Source organism: Sturnus vulgaris, chromosome 17 (genome assembly GCF_052056855.1).
Source record: "Sturnus vulgaris isolate bStuVul1 chromosome 17, bStuVul1.hap1, whole genome shotgun sequence".
Classification (NCBI taxonomy): Eukaryota; Metazoa; Chordata; class Aves; order Passeriformes; family Sturnidae; genus Sturnus; species Sturnus vulgaris.
Window position 1 is genome coordinate 8015500 of NC_142259.1, and position 25414 is coordinate 8040913.

Sequence of the window (25414 nt, forward strand, 5' to 3'; positions counted from 1 at the left end):
AAATATTTATTCTGCCGGAGGGCAAGCAGTTTATCTTAGTCTCATCTGTGCTCATTGAGGGAACTTTTAGCTGAACACTAATTCACAGACAAGCAAACATGAGAATCACCAAATGTGGACGGGCCTTAGTTTAATTGAAACTCTGAATTACAACTTTATTCACTGGCCACTGTTTACCTTCTTTTAACACTTTACATCTGAGACAACTTGATACATCTATTATTAAAAAAAAAAATCAAGGTGCTGACATAATTTGTACTTTCCACATTAGCAGAACATAGCCTTTAACTTTCCAAAATACCGGTAAAAGCAGAACACTAGATTTCCTGGGAAAGTGTGCATAAAATGGTTCCGTTTAATTAACCAGAAGATTTAGTAAAGAGACAGCTTATGTTTCCAGGGGTCATTAGGAACAGCAGGACAAGAAAACATAGAAATATTTTAATAATCATAAAAAAATATACCCTGAAATAGCTACAGAAAAGCTTCAGGGAGCCATATGAAGTTGTTCACTCTGTTTTGTTGTACAGGAGACAAAAGCTCTTATTGAGGGTCAAGAAAAGTCTCAGCATAGCTGCAGGACAGAACATTTTGTGGCACAAGTGATGCAGGTCCCCGTGAGCTCCCTGGGCTGTATTTGTCTCTGTGCATACACATGCCCCTCGGTTCACAGCTGGGAAAGCCACATGTCATTTTCCTGAGGAACAGAGAATGTCCCTGACACATCCCCTGGGAGCAGCACGGCTGCACCTCCTCCAACCCCACACAGCTCTAGAGCCAAAGCAATCAGTTGCCTGCCAGTGCACCAGGGAGCTGACAGGACAAGCCTGTTTTCCTCTCTTTTGGCTAAAATGCAGTTAGGTTACTAAGGCAAGACTGAAGGACTGAGCACTGAGAAGTACTTCCTGACCTAAAAAAAAAATTAGTTTAATTCTAAGGGACATTTCTAAACTTTCTGCTGGTGGCTACTACCTTGATAAACCATCTTGTTTTTGATAAAGATGCAACATAACATAAACAAGCTTCCTTTGGTGCAGAGATGTAAATTAAATAATTATATAAGCCCTGGTCTCATTCTACTTCCAAATTTCCTCCTTCACTCCTGCTGTCACCAACTTCATCCCTCTCAATCTGCTCTTCTCCCAGACTCTCTGCTCACCTGCCATGTACCTGCTTGGTGAAGCCCCAGTTCCTTCAGGGCCAATCAAGTCCCAGATCACAGCACAAGCCCAGGACCCATCTGGCCACGGACATGCACATAAAGCACATCAGCCACACTGGGCTCATTTTCAGGCATTACCACTGAATCCCCATAAATCAGGAGAGGTTCACATGATACAACATCACCTTTTGTTGCTGGCCACACATTTTAAGGCTCAGCAAAACAGAAACCATCCTGGTCTCATGACTATCTGTAGGAATATCATGAGCCCATTAAATACTCATTGAAAGCTGCTGCAGCTCTCTGCAGGTTTGTGTGCACAACCATCAATAATGGAACAACTTGACTGGATGGATCGGGCAGCACCAGACACAAAATGCTGTGTTCCCTACGACAGTAATGGAGATTCAAGCCTGATATCTTTATTCTCACACAGCTTATCTATCTCACATCATGTCAATACACTTTCAACTTGGTCTATTTCTCCTTTCATCCACACAGGCTGTGGTACAGTGATTAACCACCTCCAAAGTAAAACCCAAAAATAATAATCTCTGCCCCCGGCCTTCAGAGGACAACAAAAGGAGAGAAAAATATTCTGCCTTGTTTGTGGGCAAGGTGGTCAATCACAACTGAATGGCATGTCTGCTCTCTGCTGTTTATCACGAAGGTATCAAGAAGATACAGATGTACGGCTCCAGATCACAACTATCCACATTCACTCCCTATTTACAACAGATTGTGGTCACCTAAGTTGCTCTGTCCAAGAAAAACTGAGCACTTGTGAGAGCTTCTAAGCACTAGAACTAGATTAGAAGAGTTTAAAAAATACAAAATAATCAGCTGTCAGTATAGTACGTGCCTGTGGATAGTAGTGACAGAAGCTTCTAGAACAAATTCTATTAATTGCTAGGTTTTTTCCACTGTCACTTTACCAATCCCACTCAAACTGTAGAATCCAAAGTTTGAGGCCTTGGAAACTCAGTCCATCAGACAGAGTTGCTGCTGACAGATCCATCACACTCTGTCCCTCCCAACCCCTTTGCAACTACTGTGGGGGGCAAAATGCAGCCAAGGAGAAATTTTCCTCTCGTCATAAATTTCCAGCTGGGATCCTGGTGCAGAGAGTGGTAAACAGTAGACACAAAAAAGGGGAAAAAGCTCTTAAAAATCTAAACACTGAATCCCACCCACATGGCACAAGAACTCCAACTAATTAGTTCTGCAAGGCTGGTTTAGCAGCTTAGGACTCCAGGCAGAGGGAGGCCTCCCTCCTGTTCTTAGTTTTGGAGCTTTTCCTTAATTAGCCTCAAGAAAACCCAGTGTTCCTATTTGAATAATCCAAGTTGGGTTATTTATTCAGTTCCCTGCTGCCACACATTCCCCAGCCCTGAGCTGCAGGAGCTCAGCATTCCTGGCTGGTGTTTGCTAACCCGCCAGCATACAGCCTGGCACTCTGGGGACAGGCAGACAGAGCCCGCTGTGCCCTCCTTCAGCTCTGGGGAGCCAGACAGCCCAGCAGACACAACTCAGTGTCAGACCAGCAAGGAAAAGTGAAGAGAGAGCAGAGAAACCCCAGAGGTTCAGCGTGTGACAAAGCACAGCACAAGAAATGCAAACTTATGCCCCGTTCACTAAAGTAATTTTTTTATCAGCATCCACAAAAATTCAGCAGCTCAGAGGCTACACAACACAGTGGAGCCTGAACTGGGGAGCAAAAAGAAAAGTGTTTTCCCTAGAGACATCCAAAGATGATCCTCAAACCCTTAGAGGGTTTACCTGACCTACAACATTCTCTGTGGCAGACACCCAGATGAAAGATCTGCCATTTTCCAGGAGCCACTGTGGCAACCTCAGTTTTTAGGAAATAAACTTAAAGACAAAGAGTGGATGGGACTCCATGTCAGAGAAAGTCCAACTTACTTACCTGCTGGAAAAAAAAAAGAAAGAGATGACAGACAAATATCCTCACACAGAAGTTTTATTTTAAAACCACAAATATCTAGCCAGAACATGTGTTGGCACATCAAAAGCAGGAAGGAAATTACAATGCTAATGACGTACCTGAGCATCAGGTTCATCAGCTGCAGACCCTCACCCTTCAGGAAGCGATCACGGTTGGAGCTGAGCATTAGGCAGGAGCAAAGGGAGTCAAACAGGTTCTCCATCATTTCCTGTTCCTCTGCTGTACTTGGATTGTGCCGTTTAAACACCTGAATGACAAAGAAAGCAAAATTACCCCCAAATGTTTGGCTGTAAAAAAAAAAGCAAAAAAAAGCTGCAGCACCTGACAGGCGTCAGCCAGTGCTCACACAGGTCACTGCTGTATCCTCTGCAGCTGCTGCCCTTTGCTGCCCTGACTGGGCACCCACAAAAGTGCAGCAGCCTGGTGCAGGATTTAAAGGATACTACACAGGGCCTGCAAGGGGAAGGCAAATTCACACTCAAGCATGTGGATAAGCTGATTACCAGAGATTCCTACACAATTCATACCTGAGGGTGCTGCAGGCAGCAGTGCCTGAAGAAATACAGGTGAGCTATGAACACACTACCTTCAGCCAGCTCAAACACGGGCAGCCATGTGCTTGGAGTGGAGCATGCTGAAGATGGACCAGTTACAACTCTGCCTACCTCCAACTTGCCATGAAATAATAATGTAATAATTTCCATGTACCTCAGCATTAACATCTTTACAAAAGGGATTCATCCCACTGACCATGGGTGACACACCACATGGAAGCTGTTTGGGGACTATGCCTCACCAAATATGAAGCACGGCTAGGACAGCACCTGCACCCAGGATATTCTCCACTCCTCCCACCCAGCCCAGCAGCCTCCCAACGGAAGAAAAGGCATGTGGAAATTACTCACAGATAACTGCTGAAGCAGCACATCGATCCCATCCAGCTCCCCAAGCAATTCTCTGTTGTCTAGACGGAGTTGGGGGGAAGGGGGAAAAGAGAGAGAAAAATGAAGCTAACTGTCAGATTTTACAGCCATCTAACACTGATACATCAGCAAACAAAATCAATACAGCTTGACAGAGCACAAAAGCTGCAGAGAAAGAGAAGGTGGAGGCGAGGGAGCACATGGGGGAGAGTAAAGCCAACAAAGAGGAGCTGGAGGCAGAAAAGGGCTGCTGTGATCTGAGAGAAGCCTGGATTTTGCCCTCACTGACAACAGATATGGTAGGCATGGCTCACCATCATTATTCTGGAGCAGAATTGCCAGCACCTCACTGCAGTACAGCTTGTTGGCATCAAAAGGCATCTTAGCCTGTGGGGGAAGGAATAAGAGACCCATCAGGGTACGGCCCTCAGCATCTCACTGATTTGAAGAACACATTAATCAAATCACCAAATGTATGAGCAGCACTTAAAATAAAACCCAACTGCAGTAATTCAGTTTTCTTCAGTGACAGAAGTTAACAATTCTGATAGGGGTGATGGGAGGTGCATGTGGGCTCATGCACACATGTAGAAGGCCCACTATGATTCTTCACATGGCCCTACATCATTAGGTTTGGGCAAGTTGAATCAAAACCCCAAGAACAGTCTCCAGTTGTTTGCCACACAGAATCTCCTTCCTGTGATATATTTTCTACAATGTTATGTGGGTGCACAGCACTTATCTCTGCTCTGGAAGTCCGTGCCTGTCAGCAAAACCAAAATTTCAGAACATACATCACAATAACATTATATAATAACTGCCAGAGTTTCCTGTGAAGATCAGAGTGTCACAGTCAGAAGAACATGAGATGGGTTTTGCCTGCACAATCACCTAACTTCCATTTCAGATATTCCCTCCATCCTCACATATGCTAAAGAAGTTACAATGAAATGAAAATGCTGAATTTGAACCAAAAAAAAAAAAATCCCTAGAGTGGATTCTGAACTGGATCCAATGTTTTTGCATGCTGCCAAAGCTGCTTCATCTACAGAAAGAGACTGAACATTAACCAATCAGATAATAATGCAACCTGGTTTATTGAGGGACTCATAAAACAAAACAAGTTTAAAAATCATCAGTTACCAGCTATTTATACTCCACTGTTCAAGAAGGGAAAAAGAAGAAGTCCTAGGCTTAAAACATAGCATATGTCCCCCAGTTTTTCCCCAAACACACAACTCCCTGCAGCACGATGGACAGTCCTGCCTGTGCAGGGCTGCTGGGCAATCATCCCACCCTGCTCCCATGGAACAGAGCATGGTGTACAAGCATCATGCAACACATAGAAATATGGAAAGCAGGAAGACCCCAAACACTACCAAGTATTGACTTTAAATAAAGCTTTTTATTCCAAATGATCCCCAACCACTCCTCAGAAGATGGTATTTACAGCAGCCAGGTGACACCTCCAGACAGACCACGAAGGAGAGGGGAAGGTGCTCGGTGCTGTACAGCCCTGTCAGCTTCTGCCATGGGGTGACCAACTGCTGCCCTGAAAATCCTGAGAGACAACATTCTGATCTCCCAGGACTGCACACATCATCAAACCCTGCTTGTGTTTGCAGAAGTGAGCTATGAGCTCTCCAGCTGAGCTTTCTGAGGCAGCTCTGACAGTCACAATACAATTATAAGACCTGAAATGTTGTCAGGAAACAGAAAGTCATGCACTGTGCTGTGTGCCAGATGTCCTCATCACTGCCCAGACAGAACCCTGATCTTAAAACTTATCCCACAGACATTCCACAGCAGCTCTACCCAGCTGCCAAGAATCTGGGTTAATCCCAAACACATCTGTCAGGGCGAGAGATTCAAGACCAAGCACTGCCAAGAGCCAAAGCACCTGGAGAGGGGTTCATTAGCTCCTCACAACCCTGTACAGACAAGAAAAAGGCCTGCCTGATCCCATATCCCAAATCCAGGGATAACACAGTCAGAGAACACAACAGACACACCCTTCACAAGCTTGGAATGCTGTTGAGCATTCATGTTCTGTGGCACCAGGCAGGGGATTCCTAGTTGGGGATTATTTTGCTTTCCCAAGTTTCTCAGTCTTTCAGCTGCAACAGCAGTTCCAAGGCAGGCAGCAGTACCTACCTGCCAAGACTAAAATTAACTTCGCTTTTTCTTTTTAAGCAAAGGACATAATTATGTTACTACCTGTAGTGAGAAATTACAGATTACTTCTGCTAACAAGGATGTGAAGTGCACAGAGGGGTACCTGCACTTACACAGCTGATGGAGAATTTCTGGAATTCAGAGGCTTTCTAATCATGCAGACATTTAAGCATGGAACTGCTAATGCGTTACTGACAGGTTAGAGAACAGCCAGAATTTCTTTGCTGTATTTCCTTTACTATTTCTGTGAGAGGGCTGAACTATCCATTCTTTTTCTATAGCATTTTCCAATGAATGTTTAGGCATCTTTTCACACAAGACAGAGAAGTGTGTAACTCGCTGTCACAGGATATAGTGTATGAAAAGCAGCTTTTAATTTAAAAGGCAATTAGCTGAGTTCAAGGCAAAAGCTGCCCTCAGCAGCATTTAAACACAGACATCACTTAAAACTCAAAGAAGTGTTAGAATCGTGGGAAGCAAAGGTCATTAAATAGTATTAGTGTCCCCCTCATTGGTCAGCTTTCATAGTCCCACAGATCTCACACATGGAAATCCTACATATATGAATCATATGAAAAGATAAAAGAGACAATTTCTATTGCAAGAAATTTATAAAGACAAGACCAAAGCGTGTCTCTAAACTAAAAGAGGACATAGACCCTGCTGAGGACATAGACCCTGAACTATAACTTTTTGTCCTTAACTGAGCTTTCACAACGCACACAAGCACGACTGGCTTTTCTTAAGCTCCTTTTTGTGCTAACTGGTCTGTAGAAGGAAAGTGAGAAACCAGCTCACCTTCAGCCTCTTGAGCAGCCACTGCATGAGACCCTGCTGTGCAGCCTCCGTGCACATCTCCGGCCGGAACTCTGCCATGTTCTCCACGATTCCTGGGAAGAAAGAAACAGAAATGAGATTATTTTCCCCATCAAAAATTACAAACCTCATGTTTCCAGTCTCTCTCATTCTAACAGTCCTGGGAAATTACAATCCCAAAGGACTGCAAGGAGTGAGTGATGGTCTGACTGGCACCACCCTGCAATGGTTCTGCACTGTGCAACGATCAGGGAGCAGAGAGGCAGTTATGTCCTTCCATGAATTGCAAATGTTTTACTACCTGCAACTTAAATATATTGTTAAGACAGAAACAAAGTATAGCTCACAGATATGTTCATAGCAAGTACGTGGCCAGTGGAGCATTTTCCTGGAGGTTTTAAAAGCTGTGTAGATGTGGCACTTTGGGGCATGGTTTAGTGGTGGCCTTGGCAGTGCTGGGTTAATAGCTGGAGTCAGTGATCTTAGACAGCTTTACCAACCTAAACAGCTCTGTGATTGCCCCTAGTGCAGCGCTGTGATCCATGTATCTGCACCTCCTAATGCAACTGGTTTGGGAAGAGGCACCTTTCATGCAGCCATGGAACAAAGGACAAACTCTGGCTCCAGGGACGAGCGATTCCAAGCTGTGCTTGAATAAAAGTTGCACCAGATCCTGTACTGCAGTACTGGCAGTCCAAACGAAAAAGAGGAGGGGGGAAAGGAAGGGATAACTCACACCCCTCGGTACAAACCACAGAAAGAAGCAAGGGGCTGTGCAGCTGCCACTTACCCAGGGTGTTGTGGACACCATCAGCCTCCTCTTTCACACTTTCATCCAGGCGCTCTAAATTCTGGACCAACAAGGCCACGACCTGACCCTCCACCTAAATCCCCGGGTCATGGAAAAGATAAAGAGATAAGAAACAAGACTGAAAATCTGTCACTATGTTTTTCCTAATCAATGAAACAGCTTTTCTGTTTCAGATTAAACAGAAAAGCATCAAGAGGCAAACATGCACCTTGTCTTATTTCCTGAACCAGCCTGACGGATTTATAACCCCTCCGAATTCTGAAGCACAAGGCTCACAAACCACTGCAGACAGAACTGTCAGCTCTGCAAGCAGCTGCACTCCCAGCTGGTCACTGCTGCCTGCCTACATTGCTGCTGGACATTCCACCTAACAGGTACAAAGAGCTGACAGAACAATGCTCACACCCACAGATCCAAACCCAAGGGTTGAACCATCACCAGCTGAAGTCCTTCAGTTAAATCCTCTCAAGATGAAAGCACTAAATTGCCTTCAGTGAGTTAAGGAAAAGCAGAGGCAGGGGCGAGTCCCTGAATCACAGAGCTCATACCCAAAATACACCTTTAAAATTGGAATTGGAAAGATTCCATCTTAACTCTGGCAAACTTTCCATCGTGGACATGAGCTTGGAAGAAGAGTTACACAAAATAACATTACCAATTCAAACACTCTAATGCAGCTTTGGACCCAGTAAATATGTGGGAAAAGCACATGTATGGGCTGCTGCAGAAAAAAATGCACCAATCTTCAGATACCCTACAATCTTTTACCTATTTTCTTAAAAAAAAAAAAAAAAAAGAAGTAATCTAAAAAGCAGATATCTAAACATTTCTCCCAAGATAGGCCTGACCTGTTTCTTTCAAGCAGGACAATGAAACCTCTAAACATGGCTATTATCAGTGAGCTGGGGACAATGAAAACAGAGAAAGAACTTCAGTTGATTTACTACCTCTCCACATATTTTATAGAAAACATCTTCTCTAGCAGCTCCTCTCTCCCATTTCATTCACCCAGCAATCTCCTCACCAAGGCAGAGTAATTAACAACAGCCCAGAGGCCAGCTGGAGGGACTGGGCTCTGGGCACTGTCATTAACCTTTGGAAGGTAACATCATAGTGACTGGACAAGAAGGACTGTAGGAGAAAACAGAGCAGCCAAACAAAGCAGACAAAAGAAAACCTGTAATTCCCTGTCTTCCAAATTCAACACAATAGTTACAGAACCAGACACAGACACAGCCATAGTGACTCTCAAAGGCAGCCAATTCACCAGCTCCAAGGCAGGACAGACCTGTAAAATTTATGTTTGGCTGGGCATCACCTCTGTGGAGAGTTGATATCCCCCTTTTCTGCAGCCGGGGAGCAGGAGGCATCCAGCACAAACACCAGGAAAAGGGGAAATCCACCCCCACAGATGCCAAGAGGTACTCAGAGTATTAAACATGCAGGGAACACTTAATGCCATTCAATGTATTTCCTACCCACCTAGGTAATTTTCTGGGTTGGTTTACTCTCTGTGCCAAAAGGAATCCTTACTTCTGGACCCTCCTCCACGCTTAAAGTTCATTTGCTCTGCTACATGGAAACTTCGAAGTTTTTATTTCTTGTTAGGAAAAAATCCAACCATCACTGACAGAAGCCCCAGTTCAAGCCCAGATATTTGGGCTTGAAACAAGAGTTTCTGGGCAGAAGACAACCAGTCTCCTGTGCAAGAGGTGAGACTGACAGATCACAGCATCATCACTGTCCTTTGGGTAACTGCCACAAACTTCAGTTCTCCATGAGTGAACCCAGGTCACCCTTTTGCACAGGAGAGAAGGGAAATGCAAACAAAGCTCCTGTTTTCAATGGGACACTGTCCAAGTCACAAATATTATTATTTCATTCTCTCTCCCTGCACCAAAAAATCTCCCAGCCCACACAAATTTTGCAATATGACAGTGTTCCTTCCAAAAAAGAAGTGGTGCAACAATCTGCAAATGGTGCAACCACCCACTCCCCAAACTCTAGCATTTCATCAAAAACAGCCATTGTGGACTCAGATTCAGAACAGGCTTCCCCTAGCTATCTCCATCATGATGTTGGCAGCAAAGACACCCAGAGCTGCAGAAAGCAGGGTGGGTCAGTATTCATTGCTGGGCTGAGGCAGATGTTGAGGCACTGAAAAAATCTGGGGTTTCCTACTTACAAGAGCATCTATGAGGACTTCGGCTCCTTCTTCACTCTCATGGAGAGTATCAATATCAGTCAGCTCTTGCAGCAAGTCAACCACAGCTATGGAAACATGTGCTGGGTGTTAAGGACAACCAACAGGGAGGCAAACACATTTAGTATCAATAGCAGATGCCTCTTAGGCCAGTGCATTCATGACATGACCCCAAAGCAACTGGCAATACATTACCAGTGAGGTGATACAATGCATTACAATCACAGCAGCAGGGCACAGGATACCAGACACAAGAGCACACAGACTACTGCAGCAGACCTTCCCCACAAGCACTAAAATTAGGAAATCTGAACAATTAGGAATGATAAAAACAAATGTGATTCTGTGCTTACTGTATCAGGCAATTTTACTGTTTCCTTCATGGTAAGTACTTATTTTTTTCAAATCAAACGTGCTGGAGTTGATCTAATGAGGCACTGTTTTACATTGTCAAGACTGAACACAAGCAAAGAGAAATGAGTTATAATAATGTGATTTGGGTATTCTGCTCTCAGTGATAGCCCTGCTGACCTGATACACACACAGCCCTAACGAGGGCACCGCCAGCAGCAGGAGCATCACCCCCCTCTGCCCAGCCCAATTAGGGCAGCACACTCCTCAAACCGCAGCCCTCACAGGAACAGCAGAGCTTCTGCCAGCCCAATTTTCACTCATTAACTCTGGGCTGCATAACACACAGCTCCCCTGCCTGCTGCACAGCTCCCTTGTACGACAAGACGTATTCCAGCTCATTAGACCCACTTCCCTATTCTCTCAGACACACTGATCAATCCTGCCCACGTCCCAGGGGCAGAGCAGGAGACGCTGGTTTTCTGCATGTCCTAAATAACCACTCTGTGATGGATCTCTCTCAAGTGCCCGGGCTGACAAACCAGCTCCCAGGTCTCCTATTTGTGCATTTGCTCAGACACACAAGCAGCAACAGGAAAAGTATTTTCATCTGTCTTTTCTTAGCGAGGTTCAGCCGTGTGCTGGGGCTAGCTGGAGAGGTGAGCTCTGCAAGAGAGAGCCTGGACCTTCTGCTGCAGGTGGGTCGCCAGCATGTAACTTCAGCCAAGTGTCACCTCAGCAGTGTCACTGCAGGGACAAAGGTTAATCACACACTGCACTGCACCAGCAAGAGCAAAACCAGCAAGTCAACAGAAGGAGTTCATATCTTCTTGGCACTCATGGGGCAATTTGCAGAATATTATGTTCAGTTGTGGGCTCTCCCAATAAAACAGAGACCTTGACATACTGTGCTTAGGAGAGCAGAGGACCATTGAGGTGGTCTGGGGGTTAATACATGACTGATGAAGACAAATTGAAGCAATGGGGTTTCATCAACTCATGGGAGAGAAAGCTCAGAGAGGAATCAGTTGAAGATTTCTGCTGTCCCCTGGGTGCTACAAAGATAACTGAACCAGGTTCTTTTGAGAGTGCACAGCAAAGAACTCAGCAGAGTTCATCATGCAGAGCATTCCTGTCTGGGAAGCTTTTGCTGAGGCTTGCAGCGAGAGTATCAGCTGTCCTATAAAATTTAGGAGATAGTAAAGCAAAGCCTCGCTTGAAGCTTTCATGTCTTTCATTAATAAAATCTTGTTGGTGATCATCTTTCATTCACATGTTTTGTGTAAAACTGTATGAATCATTCAGCAGATTATTTGCTCCCCCTGGACATTGCTTTTGTCTCCTTGCATTAGTTCCTCAAGACACCACATTTAAATCACATCTGAAGAGCCATTTGTTTCGTTCTCTCCTTGAAGAACTCATTTCAAAAAATATTTTCCCATTTGTTTTAACAAAACATCATTAGAAAACCTGAGCTGTATCAATTCAGTTTTATGTCTAGATGCTTCACTTTAATAGTGCTTCTACCCTGTACGTGAGCAGCAGCAGTCTCTGCCTCCAGTGGAGCTCAAAACACTTCAGCAGTTTTATAACAAGAAATATACTTTTCCCAAAATTGCAGTTCTCAGGCCAAATTCCTACCCGTAAACTCACTGGCAGGCAAGTTGCAAACCAAATAAAAAGAGTTCACAATGAAAACCCTGACAAGTCTTTGACAGCAGCAGTGACCCCAGCACAAAGCTTTCCATGGCTGACAGGACAAAGCAAGCTGTACTCCAGCGCACTTCATCTGGAAAACAGCTCTACTATCCCAGGCAATACTCCCACAGTTCCTTTTTTCCCTATGAATGAGAAATTCAGTATAAAAGTGTATAGTACAAACAAGTCTGTGGTGTCTGGTATAAAATAAATAATTAAACTACAGTAACCACGAAATTGGATTTGCATGGGAGGAGCTTCCCCCTGTACAACATAAATTGTTAACAGTTATTTGAGAGCATTTCCTTGCAGATCCTGGATAAGGGAAGCTGTGGGGTTTTCTGTTTTGCAGGGACCAGCATTCACCACATCAAGGTTCTACCTGATCCAAGTCAAAATACCCAAACACAGTGCTCACTAATATAAACTGGCATGCAATAAAATATTTATGTTTTGGTTTTAGCTTCTGATCACTGCACCCACTTAGAAAGAATGAATTATGAATTCTCAATAGATGGTGCTATAAAGAAAAGTGCTAAAAAAAACCCAAGATCTGTGCATCAGACCACAACATGAAGCAGTAACAGGCCTTTTCACATTGTGTATTCCAAAACACCTCAGGAAAGCTGGTAAGTGTTATCTCCTGCTTTACACATAAAGAAGCAAAGAATAAATTACCTTCCTAAAGCCATGGATCAATAAAAATGGAAAAAGGACTGCCTGAGTCCCAAGTTAACACCCAGTGCCCTTTCCATGGGGATTCACTGCTCCCTCCACTCACTGATATTTTCAGGACACAGACAGGCAATCTCCCAAGTCATGTAACAATTTTTCAGCTTAATCTGCTATAGAATATTTTACAAGCAAAGCGGGCCGAGATCTGCTTTTACAGACTGCACAGTGGGAGCTGAGCATAGTGCCAGTTCCCAGCTGACAGCTAAGCATCGAGGCACCAGGATACTCAAAAAATGGCACTGTTTTTGATCAACACTACCAAAATGGGAAACTCTTTCTCAGATGCCCTTAAAGCTTCAGAGGTACAAGAGCCAGGAACACAGAGGGATCAAGGTCAGTGACACTGGACCTCACTGAGCATGAAAATAGAATTGTCTCTGGATAGGTACTTAACCAGAGGGGCCACCCACAGCCTTGAGCTCTGTACTCACCAAACTAAAGGCATGGGCATGTGAAGAGGGCACATTTACAAACTAAGGTGAAGCATGTGGTGAGTGAATCCACGACAAACAGCTGACAGCTCAGCTCTCAGCAAGAAGGCATAAATAGTTTCATTTTCACTGGGGCTATTACAGACAAAGTTTGCAGAATCGGAGATTAGCACTGCTAAGCCCAGGCCTTCACTTCTCCTCTGTTGCTCGTCTGCTCACACTCTAACACTGCCACTCAAAACTAGATGAAAGGGTCATAAAACAAGAAAGGAGAATAACAGCACTGAAAAAGAATTCAGAATCAATATTACTTGAACAAAGAGGGCTTTCACTGGGAAAAAAAACAAAAAACCAACACATAAATTCAGTGTGGTGGGAAGAGGAGAAAAACATCTACAGGAGCCTGGGAAAGAGGATATGAGGGATTACAGAAAAGTCTGTAAAAAGCCTCTCTCATGAGAGCTGCTTTAAAACTGAAGGATATCTGTGTTGTCATGTCCCAGCAGCCCGAGCAGAGACTGCACAGCGTTCAGCTCCACCAGCAGGTGATACAGGCCGGGCATCGTCGCAATCACGTGCATTTCCTGAATGATGTCATTTAAATCCAGTTCTGACTCCATAAACCTGAGGCAAGACAAAAAAGGGTAATAAAAAGGCACAAAGAGACCACTGCCTTCCAGGAGACACCTGGTAGCACTTGTCACCTCAGGTGAACATGGCACCAGCATTTCTATCTTCCCTGTCCTATGCCTGCCTCTTGAAGTTTAATCGTGCAGCAGCATGAACATTTCTACTATATAATTTATACAGAGCAAATAAGCAGATTTGTTCCAATTCTCTAAATCATTTCTAGAATTTCAAGAAAAAATTAAAATCAAGATGCTGCAGCCACATATGAAAAAAGCTGCTTACAAAATAAATTCTGCAGAGCGCTGTACCTTCCCTAGCTAGCACATATGTGGGTTGTATGAGTCTGAAGTCCATAAAAATAAGCTGGGTAAGGGAAAGGACAGTAAACTGGACAAAATATAATGGCATTGAAGTGTAAGAAGAAATCCCTTTAATGTGAATAATAGAACACCTTTAAGGGAGGAAGAGGCTTCTAGAACGCAAACACCACATCTGGTTCTCTGAGCCCATCCAGCCATTCTGCTCACCACAGCAGTGGGTAACACGAAATTATTTCCTCCCCACATAGACCTTTGGCTGGTATGCAAGCACACTCCTTCACATCAAATGATGGGATGAAACCTTTAATTATTGCTGATAATGGTTTTTGTGCTGCCAGCCATATATTGGCCCCGCCAGATCTCAACAAAGCCATTTTTAATTAACAAAGTCAGTTTCAAATAATGTTTAGAAGAACTACAAGGCAATAACTGCTGTTACATAAGCCTTATGTAACTGAAAATGTCTCTATATTCCAGCAATTGATTTAGGCTTACACCTGAAATCAAAGGAAAAAAAGTTAAGCATAGTCTTACTTCTCTGGATTATCAGGAAACTTGATCCGCAGCTCCTGGTTTTTGTAGGATCTCTTCTCAAAGGTGAGAATCATCTTCTTCACTGAACTTTCATCCAAAGGTTCCTCCTGACCAAATCAGAAAAGGCAGAAAAGTGAGCTTTGAATGGCTGGAGAAACATCAGCAATGTGGTGGGACTGCAGCCAGGCCCAGGGCCCTGGGAATTCCAGCCAGCTCTGGAATCTCACTGCAGAGAGCTGCCAAACACCTCACACACCATCACTACCCACTCCAGCTCGGACCTCGAGCTGCTCTTTTACACCTGTTGTAACCTGGCACCACCAGTACATATCCAGGCTTTTTTTGCTTCTGACATAGAGTAAACCTGCACTCATAGCCTGTGCCCACAGAGAGCTTCTCTGCAGAAGTCCCTTGTGCTATTTCTTTTTGTAAGCCTACATTTAACTGCCCTGAATTTATGTTCTTCCGCATTTTCCTCACTTGGATAAGCTTTCACTGGTATCTTAAAAACCTTCTCCTAAAGAAAAAAATAAATCAATATTCTATTCTATATTTTCTCTTTATTTTGTAAATGCTCCAAGGTGTTTCTCAGCTGGGGTTGTATATTTGCTGTATAGCAGCAATGCAACCTCGGCTGCCTCCCTGACACCTACAAACATTTTCCTTAGTTTATGATTTTAATGCACTTCTTTTATTAAAAAATTGATGATATAGATTTCCCTGGGTAACCTCTTCCCTCTCCTCTATTTGACTGTGTTACAACCACTATTTAAGAGAAGCTCTCAAAACAAACACCAAACCAGACACCCTCCCATCTTAAGCTAAGTTTTGTGCCCATCCCTTGCCCAGGATTAAATCAAGAGTTGCTGCTGCAGTTGCAGATTCTCTGGTCACTGACTCTAAGCAGCAATCTGGTATGAGAGAGAAAACCTCCATTTCTTCAGCAAACTCCATTACAATAACAACACCAGCCCTAGCCTTCAGTTATTATTGGATTTCCTCCATTCTTTTGCCCAACCTGTCTCATTGCCATCCCACTCATGTCACCACCCCAGTCAGCCAATCAATACTACAGTGCCCAAAGCACATTCTTCTTGCAGTGGGATTTCAACCCACACATGCTGACACTGCTTCCCTCTGTTTCCTTTGATTCTTTGCTTCCTCTAACACATATCACTACGATATCTCCATTAGGATCTACTTTATATCTTGTATTGAATTTGCATTCAGTATTGCAGTGTCCTACAGATTAGCTTCTTCACATCAAATTTACTGGGGCAAAGCACATTTTAATGGCACTTATATTAGCTGTAGTCCAAAGTAATAAACAAGTGATTTGAGTTCTATAGAAAGACTGGACTTTCAGCCTTTAAAATGTCTGGCTGAGAGGACTCCACTTGACAAAGATGAGGGACTGGCACACTGCAGGAATCCACAAGACTCTAGCCAGTCAGGAGGACTCTTCTCTCAATCTATCCTCCCTGGAGCTGAAATGCTACAGAAATCCTGCATTATCTTTCTCTGCTATCAGCAACAACTGTCATGGCAATAGCTCAACATCAAAAAAAACAAGAGAGATTCTCAAAGACGGATGCTGGCAATGCTGTATACAAAGGACAATGATATTTTACAAAGCTACATGATTCTGCAGTGGTGAATATTGCTTGTTTTTTTATCAAACAGGACACAGGCAGCAGGAAGCAAATATCTTCTAGATTTATACCAATCCATGTGTCACATTTATAAAGTGATCTTTTTCCTGGCCCTTGGCAGAAAGGCCAATGCAGCATTGGATTTCTGTCTCCAAGGCTTGAAATCATTTACCCCTGACAGCTGCCCCCCTCCTCCTCTGACCCAAGACCTTTCTTGTACAGAAGAATGTTTGTTTATTTGCTGCTGCTGCCGCACAGCTACAAAGAGGGGGAGAAGCTGCATGGTTGGGGGTACTGATGAGAACAATAGTCAGGAAATTGGTTAGAACACAGAAACTGTTTCCTAAACACATACTTTAGAAGGTGATTTGGGTGTTCTCATACCAAACAGAGATTAGACTTGAAAGCCTCTCCCTTTTGCCCCCGCTTTAAATCTTCAGCTGATATATTTGAGAAATCTGAAATTAATGAACACCCCGCAGTTCAGGAAAGCAAACCCACAGACTGAAGCTGTACAAGCACAGGAAAATCACGTTAAACCTCACCACCTACATGGTAAGAACAGCAAATCACAGAGAAGGTGTTTGGTTATTTCCACTGCCTCTCCTTTTCCCAGAGGACTTACTTCCTCATCTTCCTCTTCTCCATCCCTCTCAATTATCTGAAGGAGTTTTTTCTTCTCATCATCAGTTTCTTCCAGGGCAGCAGACTCCTCTTCCCTATGACGACCATGCTCTCGGGCACTGGCTTGTTTCCGACGTGCTTTGATTTCCTCTTCCTCCTCATCGCGGGGTCTTTTTGTCCCTCTGTTAGGCTGAAGTCAGAGAAATAAAAGGTGAATGAATACAAGTGTTTAGTGACCCTTGCAAAGCAGAATACCAATATTACAAGCAATGCCAAGGAAATTCTTACTAGTTGTTTAAAAGATTTGCTTACATGACACTTAACAACTCCGAAAACTGGAAGGAAATTAATTTAGTGAAGTGGAACATCACATGAGTAGATGAATGCCTCTGCCAAGAGCTGTGTCAACATCCTACCTCCTTTGATCTATGAACACAATTCATGGGAAAGTATCTTCATAGACAGCAAGGACAAGGAGTGCACAGACAAGGAGTGGCCGAACAGCCCTGCTCAGTGGGGCACAGCTGCCCATCACAGAACTCCAATCTGCTGACTCAGCTGAGACAAACCCACATTTCACAGCCAGCAGACTGATATGCTCAGCAGACAGCAAGGAAAGATAATTTTTTACCCACAATGTATACAAGATTATATTGAATTCCTGTGTGCATCTCATTTCATCCCCATCCTTCTGTCTGAAGTTTGCTGACAAGTAAAAGCAGAATCAGCCCAACTCAGTGTAGGCAGGACAAGGAGGACTGCTGCTTGCTGCAGCTCTGCAGGGGCTTGGCACTGGATTAAACAGCGCCCAAACTGTCACGGTTTGCTTGGAACAACCTATTATTTTATTCCACTATTTCTAGCTGATTGTCAAAACTAAAGGTAATTTGCCAAGGACAAGAAGTCCATTAATCCTAATCCCATATTTTCATTCAGGCAGAAAGGGATAAAAGCATTTGCAAGAGAAGGAAAACTTTCCACTCAAAAACTACAAGGATATTAAATTTAGTCTCTCATATTTTTGAAGGACAACCAAGCTGGAATAGGAGTACACTATGCTCTGTAACTACAGCAAAACAAACCTTAATTCTTTACTATTTAAAAGGAGTGTATGTATCAAGAATAATAAAATAATAACAAAAATACTTTTACTTTACATCACTGCTCAAGTCACCTGGTAGGTGATTTTGTAACCTTGTTAGGTCTCATGTGTCCATCTTAATTTATAAAACATCACCTGGCAGGCAGCCCCTACTCTTCTGCTCTGTGGGACCCTTTGTCTACAATGGCAAAAGTCACACCAGGCTTACATGAACACAGGCCATGCTTTTATCTGAGACTGGGATCCTTCACACGTTTGATCCAAAGAAAGGTGCAGAGGAAATAAGTGACAGTGTCATTGTCCTGCCAGGTCTGGCACTAGTGTGAGCATCAAGACAGGAACTACAGCTCCCTGGCAGGTGAGGAACTTTGGGCTGCAGAGGGTAATAAACCTTGCAGGCTCATAAGGAAATCCAGCTGTGGTTACAGTTCCACTACACACTGCACCAGCAGCACAGCCCAGTACCAATGACAAGCTGGTAAATGATCTGCTCCAGAGAAAACGCTGCTTTCAGGAGATGTAGAAAAATAAAGCCCCCCCCGGTCAGCCCCAAAAGCACATGAGGACTTAATTATAGTTAAGACGCAGGCCAGACAGCAGCCTGTCTACGATCACCTTGTTTTCAGGGTTACCACCTTGTCACCACTTTAGGGAAGATGCAGAATCAAGTTTCCCAGACAACACATTATCACAAATCAGAGCTGGGTCTGCTCGCTCCCAGGCAGACCTGCAGACCTGCTCAAGCTCTGTTATCTGTCTCCTTTCTCTCTATATCTTCTCTGCCATTTCCATTACAGATGGTACATTCCTGACTTGAAACCCTTCTAAAGTGCCTCCATGCACTTTTAAAGCAGTTATTCAGCTCATAATTCAATAGCCATGACGTGGAAGCATACCCAGAGATTCTGTGAAATGAAAAATTTATTTGCTTGGAGGGTTTTGTGGATTGGGCTTTTTTTTTTTAGCAGATTCCTATTACTTATCTTCTAGGTACATTAAAATATAATTTCACATAGATCCATTTGGAAACAAACGTGTCATTGACAACAACTAATAATTCAAACACTCTCTGAGCAACCAGCAGCCCCATAAAAAGAATAAGGAAAAGGTGTTCTTCTAAATGACACCATCCAAGGAAAAAAACTTCAGTAAATCCATAGCCCTTACTCAATGTCCGTGATGTCACAAAGGGCCCTGCCCTTCCTATGTCCTTCCATTCATTCCTTGGTAATACCCTACTCGTCCTAAACCATGTTTGACAGATTAATGTCACAAACACAAATAAAGCAATTAGTGACATAAATCCTGAAATTTACGTCTAAATCTCAACAAGATTTGCCACGGATGTTCCTAATCTGGAATTAGAGTCGCATTCCTCATTCTTATTTCTAAACATTAAAAAGGACATTTCTCACTCTTATTTCTAAACATTAAAAAGGACCAAAGCCCCTGGCAACCCGAGGTGTAACGAGAGGCTGAGGGAGCTGAGGGTCTGTCAGATGCAAAGTAATGTGCCATGGGAAGGGACTGCATCCCAGAACAAAACCTAATTAAAACTACACCACGAAACCCTCTCCATTTCTTCTGAATACACAATCCTCAAGATCAGAATTTACACCCTTACTTCCATCTCAATTATTTTCCCCTTTTTTGTATTTATGCATTGCTGGGGGAGGCGTCTCCAGCACACACCAGAATCATTATGATAAATCATGGAAGTGCCCCGCGTGTGATCATTAACGCTGCCAGCAGCCTGGCAATAGGCAGTAATTGAATTCTGGGCAAACGCTATTAAGCAGGCATTAAGGCTTTGCCTCTCCTTATTGATGTTATGCAAAACCTCACTAAGAACATTGCTGTTCCCAACCAGCACTTATTAAAGCCACGAAACCAAGGCCCGAGTGGAACACCTGGGTCCTGCTCATTCCACAGGAGATGCACAGTCATGAACAACTGATTTAAGGCAGGCATTACTTTCTGTTCATTGATTTTCATCTTGTGTTTTGCAAGGGACTGTTACCAACTAGCAAGAATTAAGCCCATAGGTTGCTGCACTGAGCCTGGTACATTTCGCTCAGCAAACACACAGATTGTGTCCAAACACATTTATTTAACCAATTCCACGGCTTCACAGACATCTGCACAAGTTCTGGCTTTCTGACAGAGAAGAGAAAGTTAATCATTTGATAAACAAAATGTGGGGTTTTTTACTTAGTTGTAAAGCTAAGGTGAATCTGGCAAGAAGCTGGAATTCATTAGAAAATGCACAAGAAAAGCATTTTTCCAATTGTTTTGTTAGCTAAGCTTAATTCTGTTCCTGTTGAATGCAGGGCATTCACAGTAATTTATTCAGTAGGCATTTTCATTTAAATCTAACACTGATAGCATCACACAAAAACCAATGCATACAAAAGGGTTTTAAAAAAGCTACTGTTTATAAAATATGATAAAGTAAACAGAAGCTGGTAATTGGGAAGAGGAGAATTATCTTTGCCTTTCTCTTGTAGTCCTCCTGTACTGGTGCTGTCTGTTAGCTGACATACCCTGAGCTGACACTCACTGGGACCAAGCCTTTGGGTACAGACTTTCCCCAAGCACACCTGGCACAGGTCCTGGTTTATGCACAGCCAGGTAAGGCTGAGCCTGCCCTTGGTCAGGGTGGCAGGAGCAGCACCTGCCATATGTGCAATGAGGGACAGGGAAACAACGTTCTAAATCAAAGCACAATAATCTGCCAGCACCCCTGGGCTCCCTCCAAGCAGTGATTGCACATTAATATCAGGGTTAAGTACCTCACAAAATCAGAACACACATTTCTCAGAATCCTGATTGCTTCAGCCTTCGTCAAGCACGAGGAACGTTTAGAGATGTCTCTGTAGTTTCATATTACTCAGGAAATACTCAGGAGTTTCATATTACTAAGGTATCTGTTTTGTAAGTAATCTTGTTACTGTGAAGCTCAGAAATTTTTTGTTAATGAGATCTGAAATAAATCTTCATAAATGATACAGCTTCTTCTGTGCCCACATCCCAGCCCGCTCCAAAGAGCCACTCAGAAAGCAGCACAGCAGCTGTCAGTTTGGGATCCTAATCTCCAGAGGAATCTTCAATGACTTCCTAATTTTGTTTTCAATGTTTGTGATAAACCAGGCTACTATCAATCTCACTTTTCCGTGCTTTTTTTTCCTAAGGCATGACACACTGCACTTCTAAATGGTGCAGGATCTGACTGCTAAAGACTGGAAGAACTGGTACCCCAGGAAAATCAGAAATCTCAGAAGACCCAAGCGATCCAAAATCACATAAACTGAGGCAAATGCAATGACAGGTGCACACAGTACCCACATAGATATGGATTATTAATTTCAGAGGGAATTAAACCCTGTGCCCTCCAGCTTCCCTTGTGAGGTTCTGAACCACCCAAAGAGAACATCAGGGAGGTGCAGGACAGGGATCTTCCTTGACAGCCTCTGGTTTGGTGGTCAAAGACAATAAACTGGGAAGTAAACTAGAGATTCACTTGCCACCCTGTGAGAGCACCAAGACAGCTCTGGCAGCACGGGGCTGTACTCCCAGCAGCAGAGCCAAGGGATGAGGCAGATAGCTGAGCCAATGTTGGCTCCTTGTTTTACCTGCCATCAGGAGAGGAGCTACCGGGGTAATAATGCTGTAAGTAGCCAACAACCAGATCAGCTGAGCTACCCCTACCATCAGATGTATCCACTACATTGCAAATTGACACTAAATAATCTGTACCAGCAGCAGAAATTATGGTGTGCCCCCATGGATACACGGAGATCCACCCCAGCACACACCGCACTCAACCCCGACAGACAACGGGAGATCGCCCAGCACGGTGCAGTCAGATCTCACCCCCTTAGTTACTGCTCCTTCTGCTGCTTGATTTCGCTGACATTCCATCAAAAAAATTAGCAGTTTGTAATGACTGCTCACGGTGATGAAATCTACCTTTAATGAGAATTCAAATAATCTCCCTTATTCCCTCCCAAGATAACTGAAAAAAGACTCTGAATAGCCCCGGTGTTGGCTTTGTCCTCTTAATTACCCTCTGTAATCAGAGACCAAACACGGAGGATCTGGGCAAACAGCAGCAATATTTAATCATCACTTTAGACCATCTGCAACTGTTTTGCAGCAACACGTAAAGTTTATGGATTCCTGAGCTTTGTATAAACGGCCAGGTGCTGTTTAATTGTATTTTTTGTTGCAAGAGGTTTCTTCTCCCGTTCTGGCAGACACTTGGTGCTGAACTGGTGGCACGGTGCCTGCAGTCTTCCACGCCAAGTTTGGCTCTGAGGGAGAACATCTTCTTGCCGAAGCAAGGGCACAGATTACACATTTAGAGGAGAAAATTCAAAACAGTGTAAGAGGAAAGCAATTATTTTGGGTTGTGCTGAGGGAGATTGAGAAGACCAACTCATTTGCAGCAAGAGATTAAAATCAGAGAGCTGAGCCATCACACCACCTCCCTGACAGCCAGTACCATCCCTGCAAAGAGGACAACCAGGAAGACCTTGAGCCAGCCCACAGCTCAGCCTAGAGCAGGGAAGCTCCCAAATTCAGGGCTGGAGCTGCTGGGCGAGCTGCCAAGCCACCCTCCCCGAAGGCAGAGCTTGACCCACAGGATGGGAGGCAGTGAAATCTTCTGTTCCCAACTATTTTTCCCCACCTCTCAGCCAGAAATGTCCTCACAGAAGGGAATCTCGTTTTCTCAGAACCAGAGCTATTTGCCTGCCTTCTGCTCCTCCACTTCTTTCACCTGTAGTCATCATTGTACCCAGTTCTGGAGGTCAGAATTTAGCACCACTGACTTCTAATGCTCACCAAAGCTAGTGACACGAGAACCACCTGAATCCAGGTAAGAGCCCAGGAGAACACAGAGCCAGGACAAATCCTTCAGGAACTATTTCAGCAGTTGGTTGAAAGCTGCAGAATTCCTTTCCCCACAGCTAAGAACAATTTCAGCAGCAAGAAATGAAATGAAAATTTAGATACCCTGCAGCTAAGCAGCATTTCTTTACCTCGGCAGAATACAGCCCCTGCTGTCACAAGCAATCACTCCCTTGCCGTGTTGAAAGCTCATCCAAGGGAAAGCTGTACAAAATCCAAGTGAGCAAAGTAAAGTGGACAGACATTTCCCTCCAGAGTGGAGGGAATCCTGGGGAGTCCACATTCTGAGAGCAAGAGAAAAACCAACTAACAAAACCCCAAACTGGAAATTGGTTAAAAAATTACAAAGTTCATTCGGGTTTACCTCTCTGTGCTTTTAACCTGCATCCCAGACATGTAAGAGATGACATCGCTAACCCCCAGATGGGGTGGAGAAGGCCAAAGAATCAAAGGAATATAAGAAATTAAAATTCTAATTTGACGTTAAAAAATCGCATTTTAAAAAGACAGAGAAATACAGAAGTGGGACCAGCAGGGCTGTGCTGTTGGATGCAGCAGATGTGAAAGAACGTTTGAGACAGAGCAATCCACAGAAGGAAACATCCTGGGTATTATCAAGGAGGAATCCAGCAGAGCTCTCAAAGACAGACTCCTCCCACAGCCATGCCCAAAACACTTCAATGCCATTGGGAAAACTGCTGAGAAACTTCTCAAACCCAACAGCCACTTTCCCTTTTTCCCTGAGCATCTCCAAACAACACATTCCCAAAGCACAAACATGGAGTGAACAGCAAGACATTGCCTTCACCTCTGTGCCCCACAGAAGGAGGCACACCAGGATGGCACTGAGTTCCACAAGGAATTCTGTGCTCTCAGCTCAGGAGCAGACCCGGCTGCACTTACATGACTGATAATGTCCCGAGGTGTTTTCCCTAGGTGATAGGGAAACCCCACTGCTGCAGCCCGGCTGAGAACTGAAGCAAAGCCCAACACTATACCAGCCAAGGTATCAAAATGTTATTGCAGCTCATACCTTCATTCCCTGTTCCACAGGGAACACCTGAAATCTGCTCCTAGGACAATAAACTTGATACCTGCACATAACGAGCAATCAGTGACCGCAAGGCAAGAAAACGCACCGAGTAGGTAAACTTTTATAAGGAAAACTTCTTAAAAAAAATTTTATTAAAATGAAATTAAATGGGTTTCGTCACAAAACAGGGATAGAGACATGCTAGAACAGCCATGTAGCGAGCTCAGACTTTGCTCCAAGCACAGGCGGGCACCAATCTGCCCATCTGTGGCTAAAACGCCACCGGCAAAGCCGCGGTCCTGCAGAGCCCCCGGCAACCGGGTCCCACCAGGCACCACTTCTCCGAAGAGGGGGAGAGACCCCCAAACCTTAGCGGCATTTTAAACAGACCCCGTGCGAGCGCACCGAGTGCGGCCGGGCAGGCCCCGCACGGCGGCCGCCCCAGGCCCGCGGCTGGAGCTGGAGCAGCATCACTGCCGTGATGCCGTGCAGCGGGGTCACGGATTAGGGCACCTCCGCGCTGGCGGCCGGAGCGCAGAGGACCGCGACACTCCCAGCACAGCCCAACCTCCTGAGCTCACCTGGTAGCTGAGCAGCTCCCCCACGTCCATCGCACCCACCGGGCCCCGCCACCGCGAACCTGTCGCAAACCACCGGGGTCGCGCGACACCTGCCGTAAGGCAGGCAGCGCAGGCCGGGTGGTGGGGCGCCACACTGCCGGAAAGCGAGGCGGGGGGGCCGTGCCGGAAAGGGAAAGGCGGGAGGCACCACACTGCCGTAAAGCAGCGCGGACTGTCGCGAAGGGGAGTGGGCGGAGCGGGGCGACCACCGCCCCACGGTGCGAGCCCGCCGGGGCTACCGGGGCAGGGTTCGGGGATGTCGCGCCTGTCCCGCGGTGATACGTGGTGCAGGGAGGAGACGGGACCCCGACGCACCCCGGTGACAGAAGGGTCCTCCCTGCCCCGAGCGCCCGGTGGCACGGGCGAAGCCGGGGTCCCGTCCCCGCTGTGACCGGGGCGCTGCTGTCACCCGGGGGAAGCGACACCCAGCAGAGCCCCCCCGGGGACAGCGGGAACCAGCACTGTCTCGTGACACATTTTCCATAACCTTCTGCAAACGCTCCGCGGGCTCGGGAATGCAGGCGGCTGCTGCCGGCGTTTATTGACAGCACACTTCTATTTATACGCGGCGTCATTAACCGCTGTCACCTTGAAAACAGGCCAATAACTGCGCCCGGAGTGCGGCAGCGGCGACGTGACGGCCCCTCTGTTTGCTGAGGTCGTGACAAATCGCTCTGTAATTCCATAAGATGCAGAACCCCAGACAGACTGAGGCAT

The 25414-nt window shown here is 44.9% G+C and overlaps 1 protein-coding gene across 1 annotated transcript in view; it reads right to left on the reverse strand.

The window, feature by feature from the left end:
• CTNNBL1 (catenin beta like 1) overlaps window positions 1-24797 on the reverse strand; it is a 47904-nt gene extending 23107 nt beyond the window's left edge. The window contains exons 1-10 of the mRNA XM_088174901.1: window positions 24659-24797; window positions 17033-17221; window positions 14756-14862; window positions 13754-13895; window positions 10039-10134; window positions 7833-7926; window positions 7025-7116; window positions 4366-4438; window positions 4034-4092; window positions 3227-3375 (exon numbers count right to left, since the gene is read on the reverse strand). Of these exons, the coding sequence (XP_088031027.1) occupies window positions 3227-3375; window positions 4034-4092; window positions 4366-4438; window positions 7025-7116; window positions 7833-7926; window positions 10039-10134; window positions 13754-13895; window positions 14756-14862; window positions 17033-17221; window positions 24659-24688 (1031 nt within the window). The 5' untranslated portion in view covers window positions 24689-24797. The remainder of the gene's footprint in view (window positions 1-3226; window positions 3376-4033; window positions 4093-4365; window positions 4439-7024; window positions 7117-7832; window positions 7927-10038; window positions 10135-13753; window positions 13896-14755; window positions 14863-17032; window positions 17222-24658) is intronic.
• Between the last annotated feature and the right edge of the window lie 617 nt (window positions 24798-25414).